The following is a 21661-nucleotide window of genomic DNA, read 5'->3' as shown; positions in this document are numbered from 1 at the left end:
GTTATCCAAATAACAAAGAAGTGTACAACACTCGCGTTACAGTGTGTGTATTCACACACATAAACTGCATAGCTAATGTGACAGCCACATTCTACGTGTTACTATAGACATAATATACTATGTCTATGCGTGTTACAGTCTAGGGCTAGGCAACCATAAACAGTAAAGCAACACACTTATATATCATTAAGTTAGTTGACTTACTTGTCCGAGGTGTGTAGCTGAGCCAAAGAGAGTGATCCAGACTTTAGTATCAGACGTTCAGCAAGCCCAGCTCTGTATTAACCCTTCGGTGTTCATTTGTAACGTTACATCCAATTATTGAGCAATTGTTATGCTTCGCTCGCTCAAAAGCCATGATATCTCTCGTGGACAAACTAAAATCGCGCGCGCGCGCGTTCCTACTTCCTAGCTAATTTTCTCATGGGCGGAAAATATTCTCTGGGCGCCTGGGCGGGCAAAGCAGAGACAGGGGAGGTAACATTCCTCCTTATAACGTCACAAGGAGGAGATTCAAGATCAGCGCGATTGAGCGTCCATTTTCTCAAAGGCAGAGAAAGATAGCAAAAGCTCGATTTACACCGATTGAAATTTCTAGAAACTTGGGGACCATATACAGGCTAGGGGAACTAATATTAATGTTAAAAAACCTCAGAAAGTGAAAATTTCATGTCATGGGACCTTTAAAGAGTTGGATCCCCATGCTAAACATGGACAAAGTTTCAAAAATAAAGTTGTACGTTTGATGGAGTATTTCTGTGTCAAAAATTCTCCTTCCGGTTTGTCACAAGTTTCGGAAAGTTTTTTTCGAGTATGGGCATGTGTGACGTCAGATGGGGCGGAATTTCCTTATACGGGTCCTAAGGGCACTTCTCCCGTAAGGGCGCGCCCGTAGACCAGAGCGAGAGAGCGAAAGCACAGCCATCAAAGCGCTGTGCTCGGCTTTAGGGAAGTATTTGCCGGATTTGCAGATCGTCTAATGCTTAAGTATGGAGCAGTCCCAACGATAAAGGTTCACGGTCGTGCGTTGGAACCGCAGGCGGTGAGTAAAATGTAAACTGCTTCAAATGTCTGTGTGTTGTTAACGTTAGCAATCGCCGCGTAAGCACAGCAAGTAAACAACATGATCACGTATAGTTATTGTATCTATGGAGCAAGCGATGTATGGTGTGTGTGTGTTTAAAGGAGAACTCGGCAACTCTAGCGAACTCTAGTCACTTCTTCGCTGATTTTCCCTTTTGTTGTTGCATGTTTTCCCCACGAGCTCCCCCTACAGCTGTGGGGGGGCGTATATTTCACGACACGGTCGTAAAAAACTCACTTGCGGCGGCCTCCTCCCCCTCTCTACAGCTGCTCATGTGCGTTTGTTTTGATCGGAGCAAGCCAACTGTATCGTTTGGAGCTATGTCTACCAAGGTGGGTAATCTGGTAATACATCATACATGCGTGTGTGTTTATGTCGAATTGCCGTAAAGCAATTCGTGTTTCGCGCTCGTTCTCGTTCTCGTTCTCACTTCTCATGAGACTTCCAATTTCTATCTTGCCGGGATGGTAGTCCCCAAGTTGCAAGGTTGGTTTTCCGCCTGGGAACGCTGGGGGGAGCGGGGAAAGTCACCTATATTACCAGAACAGGTTGTTTAACCATCCAAATGATTTCTAGACAGTTTTATTAAGTTAAAAAAGTTACCAAGTTCTCCTTTAAATACATTTGTTTAGCTGGCCACTGTAGATGTCTGTTTGTTTATTGCAAAACCACTCCAAACAACAATACACAAAGAGTGTGAAAATATGTTGAAATAAATGAATTATTTCATAATAAACCTAGGGGCCGTTCACACAAAGCGCGCTTCTTCATTGAAATGCGCTACTATTCCATTGTTTTTCTATGAAAGAACTAGTCGGATGTGCAAAACTGTTCCGCTTGCTACTGCTAAGTCACATACAATAATCCATAAACCAATTCATGTCCTCATAAACCACGAGTAAACACACACAAATGTTGTAAAACTTGCGCATGACATGGTGTTCTAAAAACTAGGGCTGCACGTTTTCAAGTTTTTCATTAACCGTTAACCGAGGCCCTTAGCGGTTAATACTCGGTTAACCATAGTGTGCGCGCCGCAACCCCGAGATAGGCAAAATTTGCGGGTGGGACATGTCCCCACCACTATTTTCTAAGGTCGATATTGTCACCACTTTTGAAACATCTCGCGGCATGAATACCAATACAAATAAACAAAACATCTTCAGTTAACTAGCAGAGCATTCATTTCGTTCGTTTTTTTTTTTTTTTTTAGGCGATCTAGCGCTGAAATGTTTTGTTTTTTAAATCAAGTGATCAAAGTGCTCGTTGCCGCTTCGATCGAGAAGGGGCTTGTAAAACGTGCTGAGGTATTATTAATTCGTGGCCACAACAATTCACCTGATACTGATAAATATTCACCAATTCACAAAAAAAAAAGGAATAAAAAGCTGTAGTCGGCCTTCACTGAAGAGCTATCTTCACAGGGACGAAAAACAGTTTAATAATTATTATTAATTCGTGGCCACGAAATAATTCACCTGAATATTCACCAATTCACAAAATATAGGTCTTTAGCATTCACTAATTAATAGTATCAAACTGTTTTTGGCCACGTTAAATCAAAATGAGGGAGGGAAATAGTTCAACGTGTCCACGATTTATTAAAACGAGGGAACAAATAAGTCGTCGTAACAACTAATTATTTAGATCAGTGGACAGGGCGCATAAGAACAAACAGTGAGAGAGCCCCGGCCGCGCGCGCGCGCACTCTCACCGCCTTCAAACAACACGAGCGCTGTATTGCTCTCTCTCCCTCGCGCATATCAACACAGTAAAAGGTCGGAAGACCGATTGTGTTTTATAGATTAGTAGTTTGTTCATATAAAGTGTTTGATTAGCAAGTACATGTTTAGGAAATGCATAATACAAATTGTATGGGTTAATGTAACGGTAAACGGACTCTGCGGGTAAAACTGTTGTGATGAAACTGCGCATGCGCGGGGTAAAACTGCTGGTGTAAAGCTGTGGCTCTGCGGCTCTGCAGACAGATATTATTGTGCTGCGATCAGTGGCGCGGATACTGACTGACTATATTTGTTTCTGGCTCGCGCACAGCCTTCATTCTCGGACGCGCGCTTTCTTTGCCCGCTTCATATTAGAAAACTGGTCTAGCGGTCTCTGGCGGTGCAAAAATGTATTACAACTAAATTCAATGCACACCATTGACGCCACTTAACCGAGCAAAATGTTTCACTCGGTTACGCAATTTTTAACGGTTAATCGGTTAATCGGTTAACCATGGACACCCCTACTAAAAACACTGCGCTCAAGTTAAAATCATTTCTACTTTTAAAAAACTCTGCCCATCTCACGTTTTTCTAAGCAAAAACGCGTTCTGTAGGCTATGTATGCTCGTGATTCTTTAGCTCCGCCCACACAGCACGCCTCCAGCCGCTCGTTTTTTTCCGGAAAGACTCGGTACAGCCTATCTTTCTTTTATAAATATAATAAAACTAAAGACTTTTTGGAGATATGAAGGATGCAATACTACTCTATAGGTACTCAAGATTAACATGAGATTGACTGAAACTGAGTGTTTCACCCCCCCTTTAAAGATCCTATGACATGCTGCTTTTTGGATGCTTTTATATAGGCCTTAGTGGTCCCCTAATACTGTATCTGAAGTCTCTTTCCCGAATTTCAGCCTTGGTGCAGAATTACAGCCACTACGAGCCAGTCCCACAATGAGCTTTCCTTAGGAAGTGCCATTTCTGTGTCTGTAGCTTTAAATGCTAATGAGGAGGAGAGAGGCGGGGCAAGATGGAGGGTGGGGGTGTGGCCTTGACCAGCTTGCGGCCATGGTACCATGCGCTAATGTTTACAGTGGATGTATCACAATGGCTCGTAGACACGCAGTCGTTCAAGCTTTCCAGCTTGACCCAGAATCTGATCTGGATGGAGAAGCACCTGAGGAAGTTACAACTCAGCGGCTACAGCAGGACGTCTCCGAATGGTTAGTTTAAAATATTGTGTCTGGATATGGTTCTTTAGTTGGTTTGTTTACGTTCACACGGGGCGTCAGCGTCAACGCTTCCCATTGACTTTGAATGGGTGACGTCAAGCATTGCCGAAAAGAATTGTGGATCCGTCGGCGGTGCTTGACGTCACCCATTCAAAGTGAACGTGATGAACGTGATTGGCTGCCGCCTGGCTACTGTATTTGCATAGAGCGATCCTATTGGCTGACGCTTCCGTCTGCGGCGCTTCACTGGCGTTGCTCGCGGCAGAAGTTGAAAAATTCTCAACTTCTGCCGCGAGCAACGCCAGTGAAGCGCCGCAGACGGAAGCGTCAGCCAATAGGATCGCTCTATGCAAATACAGTAGCCAGGCGGCAGCCAATCACGTTCATCCTGTTCAAGAGCAGCAAACTGAGGATACATTTTAAATTTCATTGGCTGACGCTGCTATGACCATGGCGTCAGTGCCAAACTTCAGCCACGCCTTCCGTCAAGCGTTGACGCTGACGCCCCGTGTGAACGTACCGTCAAGCCGCTTGTCCACCAGCGTCGAGATTTCTGACGCGACGCCAAAGCCCATTCATTTCCTATGGAACTACGTCAGGCAGCAAAAACGCCCCCGCAAAGCATGATGGGTCGCGTCGCGTCGATTTGGTCAACAGCAGCGCGTCAAAAAAGTATCTCGGTGGATACTTTATGCAAATGAGAGCGTCAAAACGCGGGGCAGCAGCCAATGGAAACTCGGCGGCGAGAATTTGTGTATGGCCGTCGCTATGGTTTCAAATTTAAAGTTCCAGGCGCGAAAATGGAGGAAAAATTAATTATTGCGGTCTCTAACTTTCCGGTTATATATGATTCCAGCCTGGACTAGGGTGACCACCCGTCCCGCGTAGCGCGTGCGCGCACAGCGTTTGAAGCCCAATTCACGCGTCACGCAAATTGAGACCGTGTCACGCATAATCTATGCTTGCTCAAAAAAAAGTTGGTCGCTCTATATACTCGAGCCCCAAGCAGACAAACGAACATTACTTGACATTTCAGCACGCTATTGTTGCCACACAAACCCTAAGCCGTCAGTCTGAAGGTCTGGCTACGCGAGACTACACAAACCCCTCAGTTGAACTGCTGACTAGGTTGTTGTCAACTTTTTCGTTGTTGTCATGACAGCGCACGCACGCGCATACCAGACACACTTGGGAGGAACTTTTAGATGCGCGCTTTCCAATTCGAAAAATTCGAGAAAGAGACTGTCTGAGAGGCAACGCCATCATCAATTAAAAAGAGAAGGTGTAAGTACAAGAAACAAGAATGGGGAAATGAATATTTGTGGCTTAAAGGTGTTGATGGGGATACCGAGACGGCTTTTTGTGACCTTTGCAAAACGTCCTTCTCAATCGGACATGGAGGGAGGGGAATACGAGGTCAATCGTATTTTTTTTAAATACTTTTTTTTTAACTGTTCCTGTGGTGTTGAGCAACTACAATTCCTGTTAATCATATAAATTTATATTTTAATTTATTTAAAGTAGCCTAAATAAATTGTAATGAAAAATAAATAAAATTAAATAGTAAATCTTAAGTGGAAGTACATCTGTCAATTCATTGAATGTTCAAAATATTATGAGTCTTTATTTAGAAAAAAAATACACATTGGTTGGCCTATTCATGAGCATACATCAAAAATTACACGTTTAGGAGAATAGGGCATTATTAATACTATGCAAGGTGGTATGTGCTAGAAATGGGTAAACCACTATCAGTGAGTCTGCAAGTGGGGCACCGCCGCGCAGACAGTGTCCCACATTGTCCCTCAGAAACATACCCCTTGTCCCCCCTTGGGCTTATTAGCAGGTGGTCACCCTAGCCTGGACATATATAGAAATGTCCAGCTAAAAAATTATGCCTGGAGGGATGTAGTCCAGATTGTCGGAAGCGATGGTAAGTGCAGATTAAATATTTTAATGTTTTTTTAAGCATGATTGGAATATGATGAGCCAAGTTTTCAATGAGGATTTGCGTTTCTTGTTCATTTTACCATTTACCAATCCTTGTACAGAATAAAAGCAATCAACCAAACATTTAAGTTGTTTTTTAATAACACAACAATTGCATAATATTAGAAAATTATTTTAAGCAAGCTAAATAAACTGCACACACCAGCTATGGAATAAAATAAAAGAAATGCTGGAAGTCTGTTTGTTATATACAATGTCCAGCCCACAAATTCCGCCCCCAAGCAGCGAAAACGTCACAGGCGTCGCGTCAGAACAAAAATTGATCCGACGCTGGTGGACAAGCGGCTTTACAGTTATTATCATGTAGCTAACGCTAGCCTACGTTGTTGGCTTTTCATGTTGCTCTGATTTGATATCGTTCTAAAGCTGTATTAGCATCTATATCAGTAATCTTTGTAGTTTAGAGCAGTGGTTTTCAAACTGTGGGTCACACAGTGAGAAAAGGTGGGTCGCACAAAGGCACTTAGCTGCAGCTAAATTTACGTTATGATGAGTGAAACAAAACCAGTCCGATTAATGACCAAACGACTCTTAAGTGAGTTTTAGCGCCCGCCAAAGTTAATTTTTGTCCCGCCAAAGTCTTATTTGATTGGTGAGTAGCCTAATGTAGATGAACTGCTGCGCTTGTGACAGTCACAGTGCATGTTTAACTGAAAGAACAAACAGAGAGAGACTCGGTCGCGCGCGCGGTCTCTCTCTCTCTCTTCTGAGCCAGGCGAGTAAACAAGTCTTCACCGTCTCCAAACTAAGCGCTGTCTTGCTCTCTCTCCCTCGCACATATTAATCAAAATAAATCGACACGGTGGTAAAATGTCGAAAGACAAAGTTTCATGTGGAGCATTCAGAGATTTTTTTCCCTTAATTACCGCTGGGTGAATTGTGCTAAATAAGTTGTTGCCTTATCTTCTCTGAAAAGCGTCCCCGACATTCAGCTGACATAAAACAACACTTTAATTAAACGAATAAAACTATACAGTGATGAAATGTTTTCTGTGTTGACACAAATCTTGGATGTCCATGTCCTAACTGCTGGGATAATCACACAACGCGCACGACACGTCCAATTCGCGAACTAATGACTCATTTGAACCGATTCATTTTAATGAATGGATAAAACAACTGATCTTTCCAACAGTGAACTCAGGAGACGTCTGAATCGGTGTATATCAGTAACACTTTACAATAAGGTTCTATTTATTTCATAAATTACATAAAAAGTACAGTTTGCTTACTCAAGCATAAGCTTTAAAATAAATAAAACTCCTTGTTTTTTTTGAAAAGCATATGACTACATTTTTCCACACAGTGCTATCAAGAATCGATAAGAGAATCGTTAAAGAATCGGATTGATAATCAGAATCGTCGGTGGCATTATTATTATTGATAAAATCTTATCATTTCCCATCCCTATGTGAAGACGGTAACATTATAATCAAACATTAAAGAACATTCATATTTTTTAAAAAAATTTTAAGAGTTAAAAGTTTAAAATATTTTGCTAACATGAGGTCTTGTGTCACTGTCAGTCTTTTTACATCAGTGCAAAACTAGGGTATGCAGATTAAGACCATCAGCATGCATCGATTAATCCCATTGCATGTAGCAAAAAAAAAAAAAAAAGGTGCGACCAAATCATGCTGGTGCAACCAACTGAGAAAGTTGGTAGCACCAGTGCAAGTGGGTCTTGAGATTGATTATACTTGTCTAGGTGGGTCCCAGAATGAAAAAGTTTGGGAACCCCTGGTTTAGAGAACACTGTATTCTGGCTAGTTTTTTTTTCAGAGAAAATAAAATTAACACACTGGTTCTTCAGAGGCTCGGATGAAGGAACTAAAAAAATACTTTTGTGTTCATTTGTACATTCAAACACTGAGCAACTGCCATGCTTCGCTCGTTAGCAAGCCATGATGTCTCTTGAGGAAAAAACAATATCGCGCTTGCATGGTCGTTGCTCATTTTCTCATGTGATTCTTGAATCTGGACATGTCCACATTTGTGTATTACAAACTGAACGGGGTAGGTTTTAGGTAAAAACTAAACATAATGTAACGAACTGGAGGATCCAAATGCAGTTTTAATGGGAAAAATTCAAGATCATAATCTGTATAACAGGCACTGGTCATAACCAAAGGGCAAATAATCCAGATATACACAGAATCAAAGATACAAACAAACCAAGAAATCCAGGGACACAGGCAAAAACCAGGGCAGAGAAACACAGGAAGAGTGCTCAGAAAGGCAATCATTACAAAAGCAAGACCTAGCGAAGTGTGACTGAGGCTGCATTTACACTTGCCATTAACATGCGATTACCGTGATCCGATCAAGCAGATTTGATTATAAGCTAATCAGGACATGGTACATTTACACCTGTCCACATCAAGTAGCTTCTGTATCTCGATAACAGATCGGATCTCGTATTACAAATAAAAAGGATGGCTCCGGTGCAAAGTCCACTAGATTTTGGAGTTAGACGCCCTCGATGTCTGGAATCCATGAGTTCTCGTACAAGAAAGACCACCTCGCCTTCCACCAGGATCGCCTAGCGGGTTTGAGCAGTGAAACATGAAAAGTACGATAATTAGCAGGTAACTGAAGACGAACTTTCTTATAATTTTCAAGGGACCAACGTACCTGGGACTGATTTTTTTGCAGGGTAACCGCTGGAGGTGAAGGCATAGTTGATAGCCTCACCCATTGACCAGGAAGGTTATTGGGGCTAGGGCACCGATACCGGACAGCTTTTTCCTTTTGCCTTCTCACTGCTCGTTGGAGGAAGACATGAGCTTGTTCCCAGGGAAACAGAGGAGGTTGAAATCCCTGAGTGCATTGGAAAGGTGTAAGGCCAGTAGCAGGTTTACGGGGGGAGTTTTGAGTGTATTCAGCCCAGACTACATGCTGACTCCAGTCAGTTTGATTCTGATGGCAGTACATCCTTAGAAAATGTGTGATTTCCTGATTCAAGCTTTCGGTTTGGCCATTGGACTCTGTATGGTACCCTGAAGTGAGGCTCATGGTAACATTGAGTTGTTGGAAGAACGCTTTCCAGACAGAGAAGTGAATTGGTGTACCCGGACAAAGACGATGTCCTCAGGGAGGCCGTAGAAATTAAATACTGTTCAGGAGGAGCAGTCTCTAAGGCTTTGGGTAGCATGGTTAATGGGATAAGTTGACATGCTTTAGAAAAGGTATTAACCACAGTTAAGATGGTGGTATTGAAAGTGAAAAAAAAGTGAAAGTGAAGGCCAAGTATGGTAACCTATACGTGGAATTAGTCCTCTGCATTTAACCACACACATTAGGAGTAGAGTAGTGAGTAATGAACACACACATACTGCAAACCGTGACACACCCGGAGCAGTTGACTGCCATTATGCTGTGGGGCCCGTGGAGCATCACTCAAGGGCATCTCAGTCATTTTCTGCTAGTACTAAAATCGAACCAGCAACCTTTGGGTTACTAGTTGGACTCGCTAACCAGTGGGCCACGACTGCCCTGTGATATTGGGAGGTCTGTGATAAAGTCAATGGCAATGTGAGACCATGGTCGTCAGGTCAGGGAATGGGTAATGGTTATAGGAGACCGGCAGGCAGTTGTCTGGAGAGCTTGGTTACAGCGCAGGTGTGACAATTATTTATTTATCTGTCTTGGCATGCAGTTAGTATGTTCAGTGAGGGAATTGAAGTAAATTAGAATGTCATCAATGTAAACAATTACCCATCGATTCAACATGTCTCTGAATACGTCATTGATGAAGGATTGGAAGACTGACGGACTGTTGTTTCCATCCGAACGGCATGAACAAATATTCATAGTGCCCACTGCTGGTGGAAAACACCATCTTCCATTTGTCCCCCTGCAAAACAAAGGCGAAACATACACAACAGATGTTCACATGTTGATTGTTTTTATACATTTTTTTGGACCAGCTGGAAAGCTTGATGAAATTCTCTGCATTATTTTTCTGTCCTCTCTTGCTTGTGTGCTTGTTACATGTATCTCTGTAGTTTATTTTATTCCTAGTAGCAACAAAGTGTATAAATTTGGTGGTTTTGTGGAATAGGAATATTTCTGGAACCTTTTTTTTTCTAACTCAGCAGTTGGAGCAGTAAATAAAATATTAATCTAAGTCATAATGGTCCCTCAAGTCTCTAGTTTAGATTTGTCTTTAAACAAGTAAATTAGTTATCATTTATGTAATAGCTGATCCTTTTGTCATTCACTTATCTGTTAATAGAGTTAATGATATATCCGCACCAGCTATTCAAGAGATTTTAACACCATTACCTGCCCAGTTTCCTGTATGCTATTTTAGGACAAAGGTTTCAAAGTAGGGGTGTCCATGGTTAACCGATTAACCGATTAACCGTTAAAAATTGCGTAACCGAGTGAAACATTTTGCTCGGTTAAGTGGCGTCAATGGTGTGCATTGAATTTAGTTGTAATACATTTTTGCACCGCCAGAGACCGCTAGACCAGTTTTCTAATATGAAGCGGGCAAAGAAAGCGCGCGTCCGAGAATGAAGGCTGTGCGCGAGCCAGAAACAAATATAGTCAGTCAGTATCCGCGCCACTGATCGCAGCACAATAATATCTGTCTGCAGAGCCGCAGAGCCACAGCTTTACACCAGCAGTTTTACCCCGCGCATGCGCAGTTTCATCACAACAGTTTTACCCGCAGAGTCCGTTTACCGTTACATTAACCCATACAATTTGTATTATGCATTTCCTAAACATGTACTTGCTAATCAAACACTTTATATGAACAAACTACTAATCTATAAAACACAATCGGTCTTCCGACCTTTTACTGTGTTGATATGCGCGAGGGAGAGAGAGCAATACAGCGCTCGTGTTGTTTGAAGGCGGTGAGAGTGCGCGCGCGCGCGGCCGGGGCTCTCTCACTGTTTGTTCTTATGCGCCCTGTCCACTGATCTAAATAATTAGTTGTTACGACGACTTATTTGTTCCCTCGTTTTAATAAATCGTGGACACGTTGAACTATTTCCCTCCCTCATTTTGATTTAACGTGGCCAAAAACAGTTTGATACTATTAATTAGTGAATGCTAAAGACCTATATTTTGTGAATTGGTGAATATTCAGGTGAATTATTTCGTGGCCACGAATTAATAATAATTATTAAACTGTTTTTCGTCCCTGTGAAGATAGCTCTTCAGTGAAGGCCGACTACAGCTTTTTATTCCTTTTTTTTTTGTGAATTGGTGAATATTTATCAGTATCAGGTGAATTGTTGTGGCCACGAATTAATAATACCTCAGCACGTTTTACAAGCCCCTTCTCGATCGCAGCGGCAACGAGCACTTTGATCACTTGATTTAAAAAACAAAACATTTCAGCGCTAGATCGCCTAAAAAAAAAAAAAAAAACGAACGAAATGAATGCTCTGCTAGTTAACTGAAGATGTTTTGTTTATTTGTATTGGTATTCATGCCGCGAGATGTTTCAAAAGTGGTGACAATATCGACCTTAGAAAATAGTGGTGGGGACATGTCCCACCCGCAAATTTTGCCTATCTCGGGGTTGCGGCGCGCACACTATGGTTAACCGAGTATTAACCGCTAAGGGCCTCGGTTAACGGTTAATGAAAAACTTGAAAACGTGCAGCCCTATTTCAAAGTCTTTAGTAGATTTGAACTTAAGCATCTTATAATTTGCTGGCACATGTTTAAGTCACCAAGTGCTGAATTCAGTAAATGTATTGCTCTGTTTGCATTATGTATTGAAAAGAGATTGTTTTGTTAATTTAATTATTTGTGTTTTGTTCATTATTACTGTAATTGTTAATTAATATTGACAAGGCACTTTCCATCCACAGTGCTCCTGATGTTCAAGGGCTGCCATATGAAGTCCAGAGGGCCAAGGAAATCAATCAGATGTTCGGGCCCAAAGGAAGCTCAGATGCATATGATGTCATCTTTGACCTTCACAACACGACCTCAAACATGGGCTCCACCCTCATTCTGGAAAGCTCAACAGACCTCTTCAACCTTCAGATGGTGCATTATATCAAAGTAAGAAACTAGTAACAATTATACTGTACAATGTTATTAATACAATTTAGCGTTATATTATTTTATTCAGCAAGGACAAAAGTGGCAGTAAAGACATTTATAATGTTACAAAAGATTTCTATTTTAAATGCTGTTTTGAACTTTCGATTCATCAAAGAATCGTGAAAATTTATCTTTTTGCCATCACAGGGATAAATTACATTTTAAAATATGTTAAAATGTAAAATAGTTATTTTAAATTGTATTATTTTGCAATATTTCTGTTTTTACTGTATGTTTGATCAAATAAATGCAGCCTTGGTGAGAATAAGTGATCACTTGCAAAAATATTTCAATCTTACCGACCCAAAACATTTGTTGCATGTATCCTATAGTGAGCATTAAATTATTTACCAAAACATACCAGACCAAGATTTGTGATAAAGTCAATGGCAATGTGAGACCATGGTCGTCAGGTCAGGGAATGGGTAATGGTTGAAGGAGACCGGCAGGCAGTTGTCTGGAGAGCTTGGTTACAGCGCAGGTGTGACAATTATTTATTTATCTGTCTTGGCATGCAGTTAGTATGTTCAGTGAGGGAATTGAAGTAAATTAGAATGTCATCAATGTAAACAATTACCCATCGATTCAACATGTCTCTGAATACGTCATTGATGAAGGATTGGAAGACTGACGGACTGTTGTTTCCATCCGAACGGCATGAACAAATATTCATAGTGCCCACTGCTGGTGGAAAACACCGTCTTCCATTTGTCCCCCTGCAAAACAAAGGCGAAACATACACAACAGATGTTCACATGTTGATTGTTTTTATACATTTGAGAATAAGTTTTTACTGTATGTTTGATCAAATAAATGCAGCCTTGGTGAGAATAAGTGATCACTTGCAAAAATATTTCAATCTTACCGACCCAAAACATTTGTTGCATGTATCCTATAGTGAGCATTAAATTATTTACCAAAACATACCAGACCAAGATTTTGCTTAATGTCATAAAATAAGAAATTAAGCAAATCATCTTTACACAGACAAGAACTCTTTACTCTTTACAGACATCTTTACTCTTCCCCCCTTACAGAAAGCTATGGCCCCCCACACCTGTTCAGCACTGTTAAATGAACACCCACAGCTGAAGTATTCAACCACACGCTCTGTGGCCAAACACCCAATTGGTGAGTACAAAGTCCTGGGATATTCAGCAGCCCAAATCTGTTTAATATTTGGACTGCTGAATAGTTTAATATTAAAGTACTTTAATTTAACCAATAACTTCAATCAGAATGCAACAGACTGTTACCAATATCATTTCATCAACATCAACAAATAGTCATCTTTACACTGCAAAGATGGAAACTACATCTTACATGGCATCTTTATTTGCAAAGATATCATATAGATATCATATAACTCATTATTAAGTAAGTAATATGTCATTTTGGTTTCGACATCCACCCTAAGCCATGGATTTCAATATCAAGCAGTTTACAACAAGGATTCCACTATACATGGGGATGTCAAAATCCATAAACCTAATGCCATTTTACTTAATAATGAGTTAATAGTCATGCGCCTCAACAAGTCATAACATAATGATATCTTTGCAAATCATTAGCTAATGATTAATTAAAGCAGACAATTAGAAGTTAAAATGCATGGCTTTGACCCATTATGGTTAACACATTAATTTACACTTAGTTAATACTATATGTTGTTAAGGAATAATATATGAATAAATGTTTAATTAATAGAAATTCATACATTTACTTAATCAGATAGACTCTTTATTTATGTATGATGCGGTAATCATTAGTGAATGGTTTAGTTCTTCATGAATCATACATAAACTCATAATTATCTGTGCATTAGTTAAGCATGAATTAATGCTTATTAGTGCACCCTTCTTGTAAAGTGTTACCGTCACAGTTGCACCTCATTTAACATGGGTTTACACTGCTGTCTATTATCCTATCAGAATAGACCTGTGACCCTTTGTTGGGTTATGACCCACCAGTTGAGAACCACTGACTTATATAGTTGTGTTTCTATTGCAGGTCTTGAGGTGGGCCCTCAGCCACAGGGTGTTTTGAGAAGCAATGTATTTGAGTCCATGAGGACAATACTGAAGCATGCTCTGGACTTCATTGAGCTTTTCAATAGTGGTGAGATCATTGGAAGTTAAGCAGAGATCAGCATGCTATAAAGGGATTTTAAAGGCAACCAGGGTGGCTACAGTAGGATTATTTCCTATATTTATTATACAATAGTATTATTCTCTAATATAAACCTATAGTAATCATGTGCAATCAGTGACAGTATGGAACCATAATGTTGCGTTTTTCAGATGTGTCACACAATTAGACGAGATATAGCACATTTGAATAATGTGTTTTTCATATCGTTTATAGATGCTTTATGTTTATGTAACTTTCTTTCCCCCATGGCCATCTGTTTCTTTGCCTGGATATTGTGTGGCATTTCAAGACAAACGGTTATACTCTCAGGTCATTGAGTAAGCCAGCACTGATTTAAATATGAACTGCCTGACCTCAGCATTTAAAGTCCCCCCAGTCAATCATTTTATCCCTTAAAACTCACCTTTGATCACCAAAAGGACAAAAAAAAATCGTCATGCCTAATGAAATGAAATTTCAGCTTAAATGAAATTCTATCTAGTTACAGAACAGATAGAGTATCTGTAATTTACTCACACCAGCTTAGAGATCCATTCGTTAATGATCACACGTTGACATGATTGGTTACAAGGTAGTTTGTGGTGGCAGAAACACCAGCGATTTCAATTTTTTGAGACTGTAGACTGTCTTTGGTTCACTGCAGTTTTATGGAGAAAATAATAAATGGTGTTGACTTATGAATTTGCACATGGTTGGTCTTAAAGCATATTTAACACACCACTTATAAACAACATTAAAAGCTTGATTTTCAACACGGGGTCTTTAAGCTAGTTTGAAATACAGACTTCTTCTTTAAACGTTTATCTTCCTCTTTTTTTCCCCTCAACTGTGGAAACATTTAAACAAGGTAATCACATGTACTTTCAGTGTACTGACATGAATACACTTTCTCTGTCTCGCATTAAGCAGGAACATGTTGGGATGGGCAAGCACAGCTAGTTTCTCTTCTGGTTTCAGAGTTTTTTTACTTAAATACTTGCTTGCTAGTTGGGTAGTTTCCATGTCAATAGTAGCTTGCTGGGTTTTGTAATGTCATGCTGTGTAAAGGGCCACATCGTTGTGGATGAATGTCTCATTGTGAGCTCTCAAACGTGCTTTCCGTTTGCCAGTGTAGATCCGTGTTTGGCCCACTTAAACATAACAAGCAAAAGACGAGATCTGCATTATGGAAACTATTAATTAGGGGACTCAGGGATTTGACTGACGCAGGGGCCATCTGTTATGAACACAAGCTAACAGCAAAATGATCCAACTGTTTGAAAAATACATTGTGATTCTCATATTATATACTTTAAAGGATTTGGAAAAACTTCAGAATGCACATGGCATTTTCCACATGGTCATGTGTTTTATCAGCCCATTTTTTTGAGCATAGACCTGAAAATGACATTTTCAATTTAACCAAGATACTGTATCGTATGAGCCCTATATATCTATCATATTACGTTGAATGTGACAGTTTTTAAATCTGTACCATACATTGTGCTTTAACCACATAATATGTTCCCCTTTTTTATGTAAAATAGCTTATTAATAATAATAATAATAATAATAATTTTGCATCTCTGCGCCACAATGAAAATTATTATTTACTTAAAGTATCAAGTTTTAGTGTAAATTCTCTAATGAGAGTAATTTCTTTTCTTTCTTTCTCTTGTTTATTTTTTATAAATGGCTATATTTATAAATTTGGAATCCCTATCTAATTATATCTGAAATATGTATAATTTGTCCTTCAATATTGATTTTAAACATCTGGTTTATCCTCACTTTAAGAACCAGTGCTTCACAGACAAAACAATAATGTTTAAAATAACTTTTCACAACATTGGTCATTCATGACTGCTCTTTTAAATTAAACTACTTGAAATATGTTTTTTTTCTTCTAGATATTGAGAAAGTGAAGGGAAATAAAATGGCAACACTTAGCCTATCATAATTCCAAAACTCTTTGTTCCAACTTGGAAAGTGCTATTTTTAGTGACCACATGTGTCTCCAAAACCTGACAGCTTTACAGTGCTGAATGTTCATCGCATGAGTGTAAATAATACATATTATTGACATTTCATGAAGACAGTAAGACAAGATGGAAAAATGTGCTACAGTATACTCTGAATTTCTCAACAAGTGGACAGAGCAAAACTGGCAAATAGTCTGGCTTATTTACAGAACATTTTTGCTTTTATAACATTTTTAGACCAGCTGGATCCCACTCCCAGCTGAAGGAACCAAAGCTGAAAAAATACACATGACCTAAGCATAATACACGTTTCTAGCTTACATAAGCTAGCTACATAAGCCACTGATTAGTAATTAATGGGATAGTTCACCAAAATTTTTAAATTTGGTTACACTTTATTTGAAGGTGTCCTTGTTACAGTATAACTATGCATTTACAGTACGTACTGAGTAATAGTAATTAATTATAGCCGAATTGTTTGGTAAGCATATGGATTACACACTCCTATAGAAGACCTGTCAGTTAATACCTGCAGGCACACTGACACTGACTTAAATTGCAGGAAACTGTCTACAGGGGATGTCTCGATAGGGTACTTTGACCAATAGTTGATGGTTCCCACCATCGTTCTATGAGCGGAGGAACCTTCTCACTAGTATCCTACTAGATGAAGGTCAACAGCCACTCAGTGGCGCTGGGGCCCCAGTAAGGCTTTCGAGCCCCAGCACTTCTAACTCCTTTGGCAGCCCCTGCATCCAGTTTGTCTCTCAGATGTACTGGCATTGCCTCTCCTCTGATTAAGTGGGACCTGGACGAGAGAAGCCGCTGAAAAGTGTTAGGACCACCCAAGGTATCTTAAACTGTCCTGGCAGTGACAAACAAGTCGACAAACCACTTCTTCGGCAGAGGAAACCATATGATTTTGCAGAAAAAATTAAAAACCCAGTTTGAGGTTACTAGTGATAAGCCAGAGTAATGGGGATGATGCTAGGGATCTCATTCTAGAGTGGGTGGGACCAATCCAAAGATACCGCCTTCTTTAATTCAGGCAGCCACTGACTAATAAGGTGCTACCACTCACCACAGCACTACCAAAATGGGTGTTTTATCCCATCCAAAAAGTTGAAACCCATTTTCTTAACTTGGAATGTAAGGACAATGACCACTGGAATGATCACATACAAAGGTCTAGTCTGCGAAAATATTAATGCTAGAAAGACAGCTGTCCTTGATAATGAACTTTCCAAACAAATTGTCCATGTTACTGCTCTTTAAGAGATAAGATTAGCAAGAACAGGTACCATCAAGAAGGCGAATTTGACAATTTACTGGTTTGGGAAGCCAGTTGATGAACCAAGGCTATATGGTACTGGATTCGCTATACGTAACAACCTAATCAGCAGTACACAAACATCCACTGCAATAAGTGACAGGATATCACATGAATGAGAATGGTCAATGGCCTTGTGCCACCCAAGATCATCAGCTTGAGTTTGTCATTGTCAAGCAGAATTACAGAAAATAAGTCATGAACTTACATATATACAGTACATATACAGAAACCTACCTGCAAAGCTCCAGTTACTCACTTGTGTAAAAATGTGAGGAGTGAGGAGGCTTTCAAAAAAATGTTCATAAATAGATTTTTTTTAAATCAATTAGCTTCTATTAACTAAATCAAATCAATATATGGTGTGACCACCCTTTGCGTTTAAAACAGCTTTTGTCCTAGGTACACTCGCACATGGTTTTTCAGCTTTGCAGGTAGGTTTCTTCAAGCGTCTTGGAGACGTTGCCACAGTTCTTCTGGATTTTGTAATGATACAGGAGATTGAGAAGGATCCATTTGCAGCTTTATTGAAGGAACGTCAAACAGGCAGGGGTCAGAGAACAGCAAACAGGGAAATCAGAGGTCAACACAGAGAGAGTAGTCAGGTAACAGGCAGAAGATCGGGGCAGGCAGCAAGAGACAATAATCCAAAGGCAATCCAAGTCAAGACAGGCAGCAAGCAGGCAGAAGTGAGATAACAATCCAAGGTCGGCAACTAGATCAGTAGGATAGGGTAAACACTCAGAAATTACAGGCCGTGGCAATGCAATACTTTGCAGTGAACTGAAGAGTGACAGAGGTTTATATGGCTGTATGTGAATGAGCTGCAGGTGTATGAGATGAGTGCTGATGAGCTGCAGGTGTATGTGCAATCAGTCCCAGGTAAGTGGCATGATGGGATGTTGAGTTTGTGATGGTTAATATTCTGGTGTGGAGTGCCCTCTGGTGACTCTCAGAGGCACTCCAGCTGGTGATCGTTACATAACCCCCCCCCCCCCCAAAGAGCAGCTTCCAGACGCTCCAAAAACAGTCCAGGAGGGAGGTGGAGCGGAGGCGGATCCGGGGGCGGGATGGAGGGCCAGGTCCGTGGAACGGAAGAGGGGCTGGAGACTGTGACAGGACGAGAGGCCAGGGCGTAGCAGGCTGTGCAGGCGACCAGGGCGTAGCAGGCTGTGCAGGCGACCAGGGCGTAGCAGGCTGTGCAGGCGACCAGGGCGTAGCAGGCTGTGCAGGCGACCAGGGCGTAGCAGGCTGTGCAGGCGACCAGGGCGTAGCAGGCTGTGCAGGCGACCAGGGCGTAGCAGGCTGTGCAGGCGACCAGGGCGTAGCAGGCTGTGCAGGCGACCAGGGCGTAGCAGGCTGTGCAGGCGACCAGGGCGTAGCAGGCTGTGCAGGCGACCAGGGCGGAGCAGGCTGTGCAGGCGACCAGGGCGGAGCAGGCTGTGCAGGCGACCAGTGCGGAGCAGGCTGTGCAGGCGACCAGGGCGGAGCAGGTGACCAGGGCGGAGCAGGCTGTGCAGGCGGCCAGGTGACCAGGGCGGAGCAGGCTGTGCAGGCGGCCAGGGCGAAGACCCCTCGGGCGGCCGCGGCGGAGAAGACCCCTCGGGCGGCCGCGGCGGAGAAGACCCCTCGGGCGGCCGCGGCGGAGAAGACCCCTCGGGCGGCCGCGGCCGAGAAGACCCCTCGGGCGGCCACGGCGGAGAAGACCCCTCGGGCGGCCACGGCGGAGAAGACCCCTCGGGCGGCCACGGCGGAGAAGACCCCTCGGGCGGCCACGGCGGAGAAGACCCCTCGGGCGGCCATCGTTTGGCCATCTTGTCCGGAGACACTGGCACGACGGTGGCCATCTTGTCCGGAGACTCTGGATCGGCGGCGGCCATCTTGTCCGGAGACACTGGCTCGGCGGCGGTCATCTTGTCCGGAGACACTGGCACGGCGGCGGCCATCTTGTCCGGAGACACTGGCTCGATAGACGTGACTTGAACAGACACTGGATCGGTGTAGGCCATCTTGTACGGAGACACAGGCGCAGAAAGAGGAAGAGGAACAGATTCAGGCCCAGTATCAGGATCAGATTCAGGCTCAGGAACAGATTCAGTCTCGGCGGGACGAGACTCTTGACGGGCGGACGTGACGTGAAGCTCAGTCTCTGGATCAGGATCAGCGCGCTCTGAGCTTGACAGGACCAGCGCGGCGAGGGCTTTGAGCTGGGTAGGACCAGCGGCGAAGAGGACTCTGAGTTGGTTAGGACCAGCGATGAAGAGGGCTTTGAGCTGGACAGGACCAGCGTTGAAGAGGGCTCTGAACTGGACGGAACCAGCGGCGAAGAGGGCTCTGAGCTGGGCAGGACCAGCGGCGAAGAGGGCTCTGAACTGGACGGGACCAGTGGTGAAGAGGGCTCTGTGCTGGACGAGACCAGCGGTGAAGGCTCTAGCTTGGCGGGCATGACGCTCTCAGTCTCAGGGGTGGCGGGCATGACACATACTGCCTTGGCTTCGGCAGATTTGGCGTGAAGTGCGGGCTCGGCTGGACTTGCGTGAAGTGCAGGCTCGGCTGGACTGGCGTGAAGTGCAGGCTCGGCTGGACTGGCGTGAAGTGCAGGCTCGGCTGGACTGGCGTGAAGTGCAGACGGTGACATGGCGTGCCACGGAAGGAAGCTCTCCAGACATCTGGGGAGTGCCTCTCTCCAATCTAGACCGGAGAGATCGGGGAGCTCCCTCGGGTCGACCTCCTTAGCCCCCAGCCGGTAACACAACTTAATTGCCTCGTCACCCAGAGAGCAAGAGGCAGCGAGAGGAACAAACCCCCAGGTGTACTGGAACAGATCGAGGCTATCCAGGGCCAAGGCCGCGATCTGTCCAGCGAACTCCCGGCTCATGCTGGGAAGATCAGGCGAGATCCGTACTGCTGGATTGCTGGAGGTCATAGCTGCTGGATCTGGGTGTGGCTAAGTATTCTGTAATGATACAGGAGATTGAGAAGGATCCATTTGCAGCTTTATTGAAGGAACGTCAAACAGGCAGGGGTCAGAGAACAGCAAACAGGGAAATCAGAGGTCAACACAGAGAGAGTAGTCAGGTAACAGGCAGAAGATCGGGGCAGGCAGCAAGAGACAATAATCCAAAGGCAATCCAAGTCAAGACAGGCAGCAAGCAGGCAGAAGTGAGATAACAATCCGAGGTCGGCAACTAGATCAGTAGGATAGGGTAAACGCTCAGAAATTACAGGCCGTGGCAATGCAATACTTCACAGTGAACTGAAGAGTGACAGAGGTTTATATGGGTGTATGTGAATGAGCTGCAGGTGTATGAGATGAGTGCTGATGAGCTGCAGGTGTATGTGCAATCAGTCCCAGGTAAGCGGCATGATGGGATGTTGAGTTTGTGATGGTTAATATTCTGGTGTGGAGTGCCCTCTGGTCAGAGTCTTGCACGGGTCTGATTTTGTAAATCCGCACCCGCCCGTACCCGCAGTGTTTCAAACCGCATCCGACCCGTTATCCGTCAACAGCACTAATTAAAATCCGCACCCGACCCGACCCGCTTAAAATAGAACCGACATCCGACCCGAACCCGAAATAAAATCAGTTTAGCCAATCACATTATAGACACAATTAAAATATTAAATATTTTATATATTAAATATATAAAAATATTTATTGCCAGGTCATACAGAAGTTATAACGACAAGAATTAACACAAGGACAACTTCAGCCGAAGCTGTCAAAAGGCCGGTAACTTACAAGAAGAAAACTGAGCAGCCTACAACAGACGCGGCTATCTGGCACGCAATATCGTTTAGCCTACATCTGACAATTTTGCGTTCAAACACGCCCTGCACACCACACATACTTAACAGTGTTAAATATGAAAAATAATGTTCGATAGAACTGCTTGCTTTGTTAACTTACCACAGTTATCTGCGTGCTTCCTCGGCGATGAAGTTCCACGGCTATCCAACACGAAACTGCATGCAGCAAAGCCTTTCACAATATTGTTTTCTTCAGATAACTCCTAATTTCTCCCACACACTGGACTTGACTTTTGATGACGTATTGTCGACAACTTTACAATCTCCACTAGCTATTC

The 21661-nt window shown here is 42.7% G+C and overlaps 1 protein-coding gene across 2 annotated transcripts in view; it reads left to right on the top strand.

Annotated features, from left to right (window-relative positions):
• The window catches only part of aspa (aspartoacylase), a 56211-nt gene that overhangs the window by 20522 nt on the left and 14028 nt on the right, over nucleotides 1–21661 (top strand). For both annotated transcript variants that reach the window (XM_081366273.1, XM_081366272.1), the window contains exons 2-4: nucleotides 11894–12089; nucleotides 13169–13262; nucleotides 14142–14249. In XM_081366273.1, coding sequence (XP_081222399.1) covers nucleotides 11894–12089; nucleotides 13169–13262; nucleotides 14142–14249 — 398 coding nt within the window. The remainder of the gene's footprint in view (nucleotides 1–11893; nucleotides 12090–13168; nucleotides 13263–14141; nucleotides 14250–21661) is intronic.

The sequence above is a fragment of the Scardinius erythrophthalmus genome (assembly GCF_964197995.2).
Source record: "Scardinius erythrophthalmus genome assembly, chromosome: 5".
Lineage (NCBI taxonomy): Eukaryota > Metazoa > Chordata > Actinopteri > Cypriniformes > Leuciscidae > Scardinius > Scardinius erythrophthalmus.
This window is presented reverse-complemented; position numbering and strand designations above follow the sequence as displayed.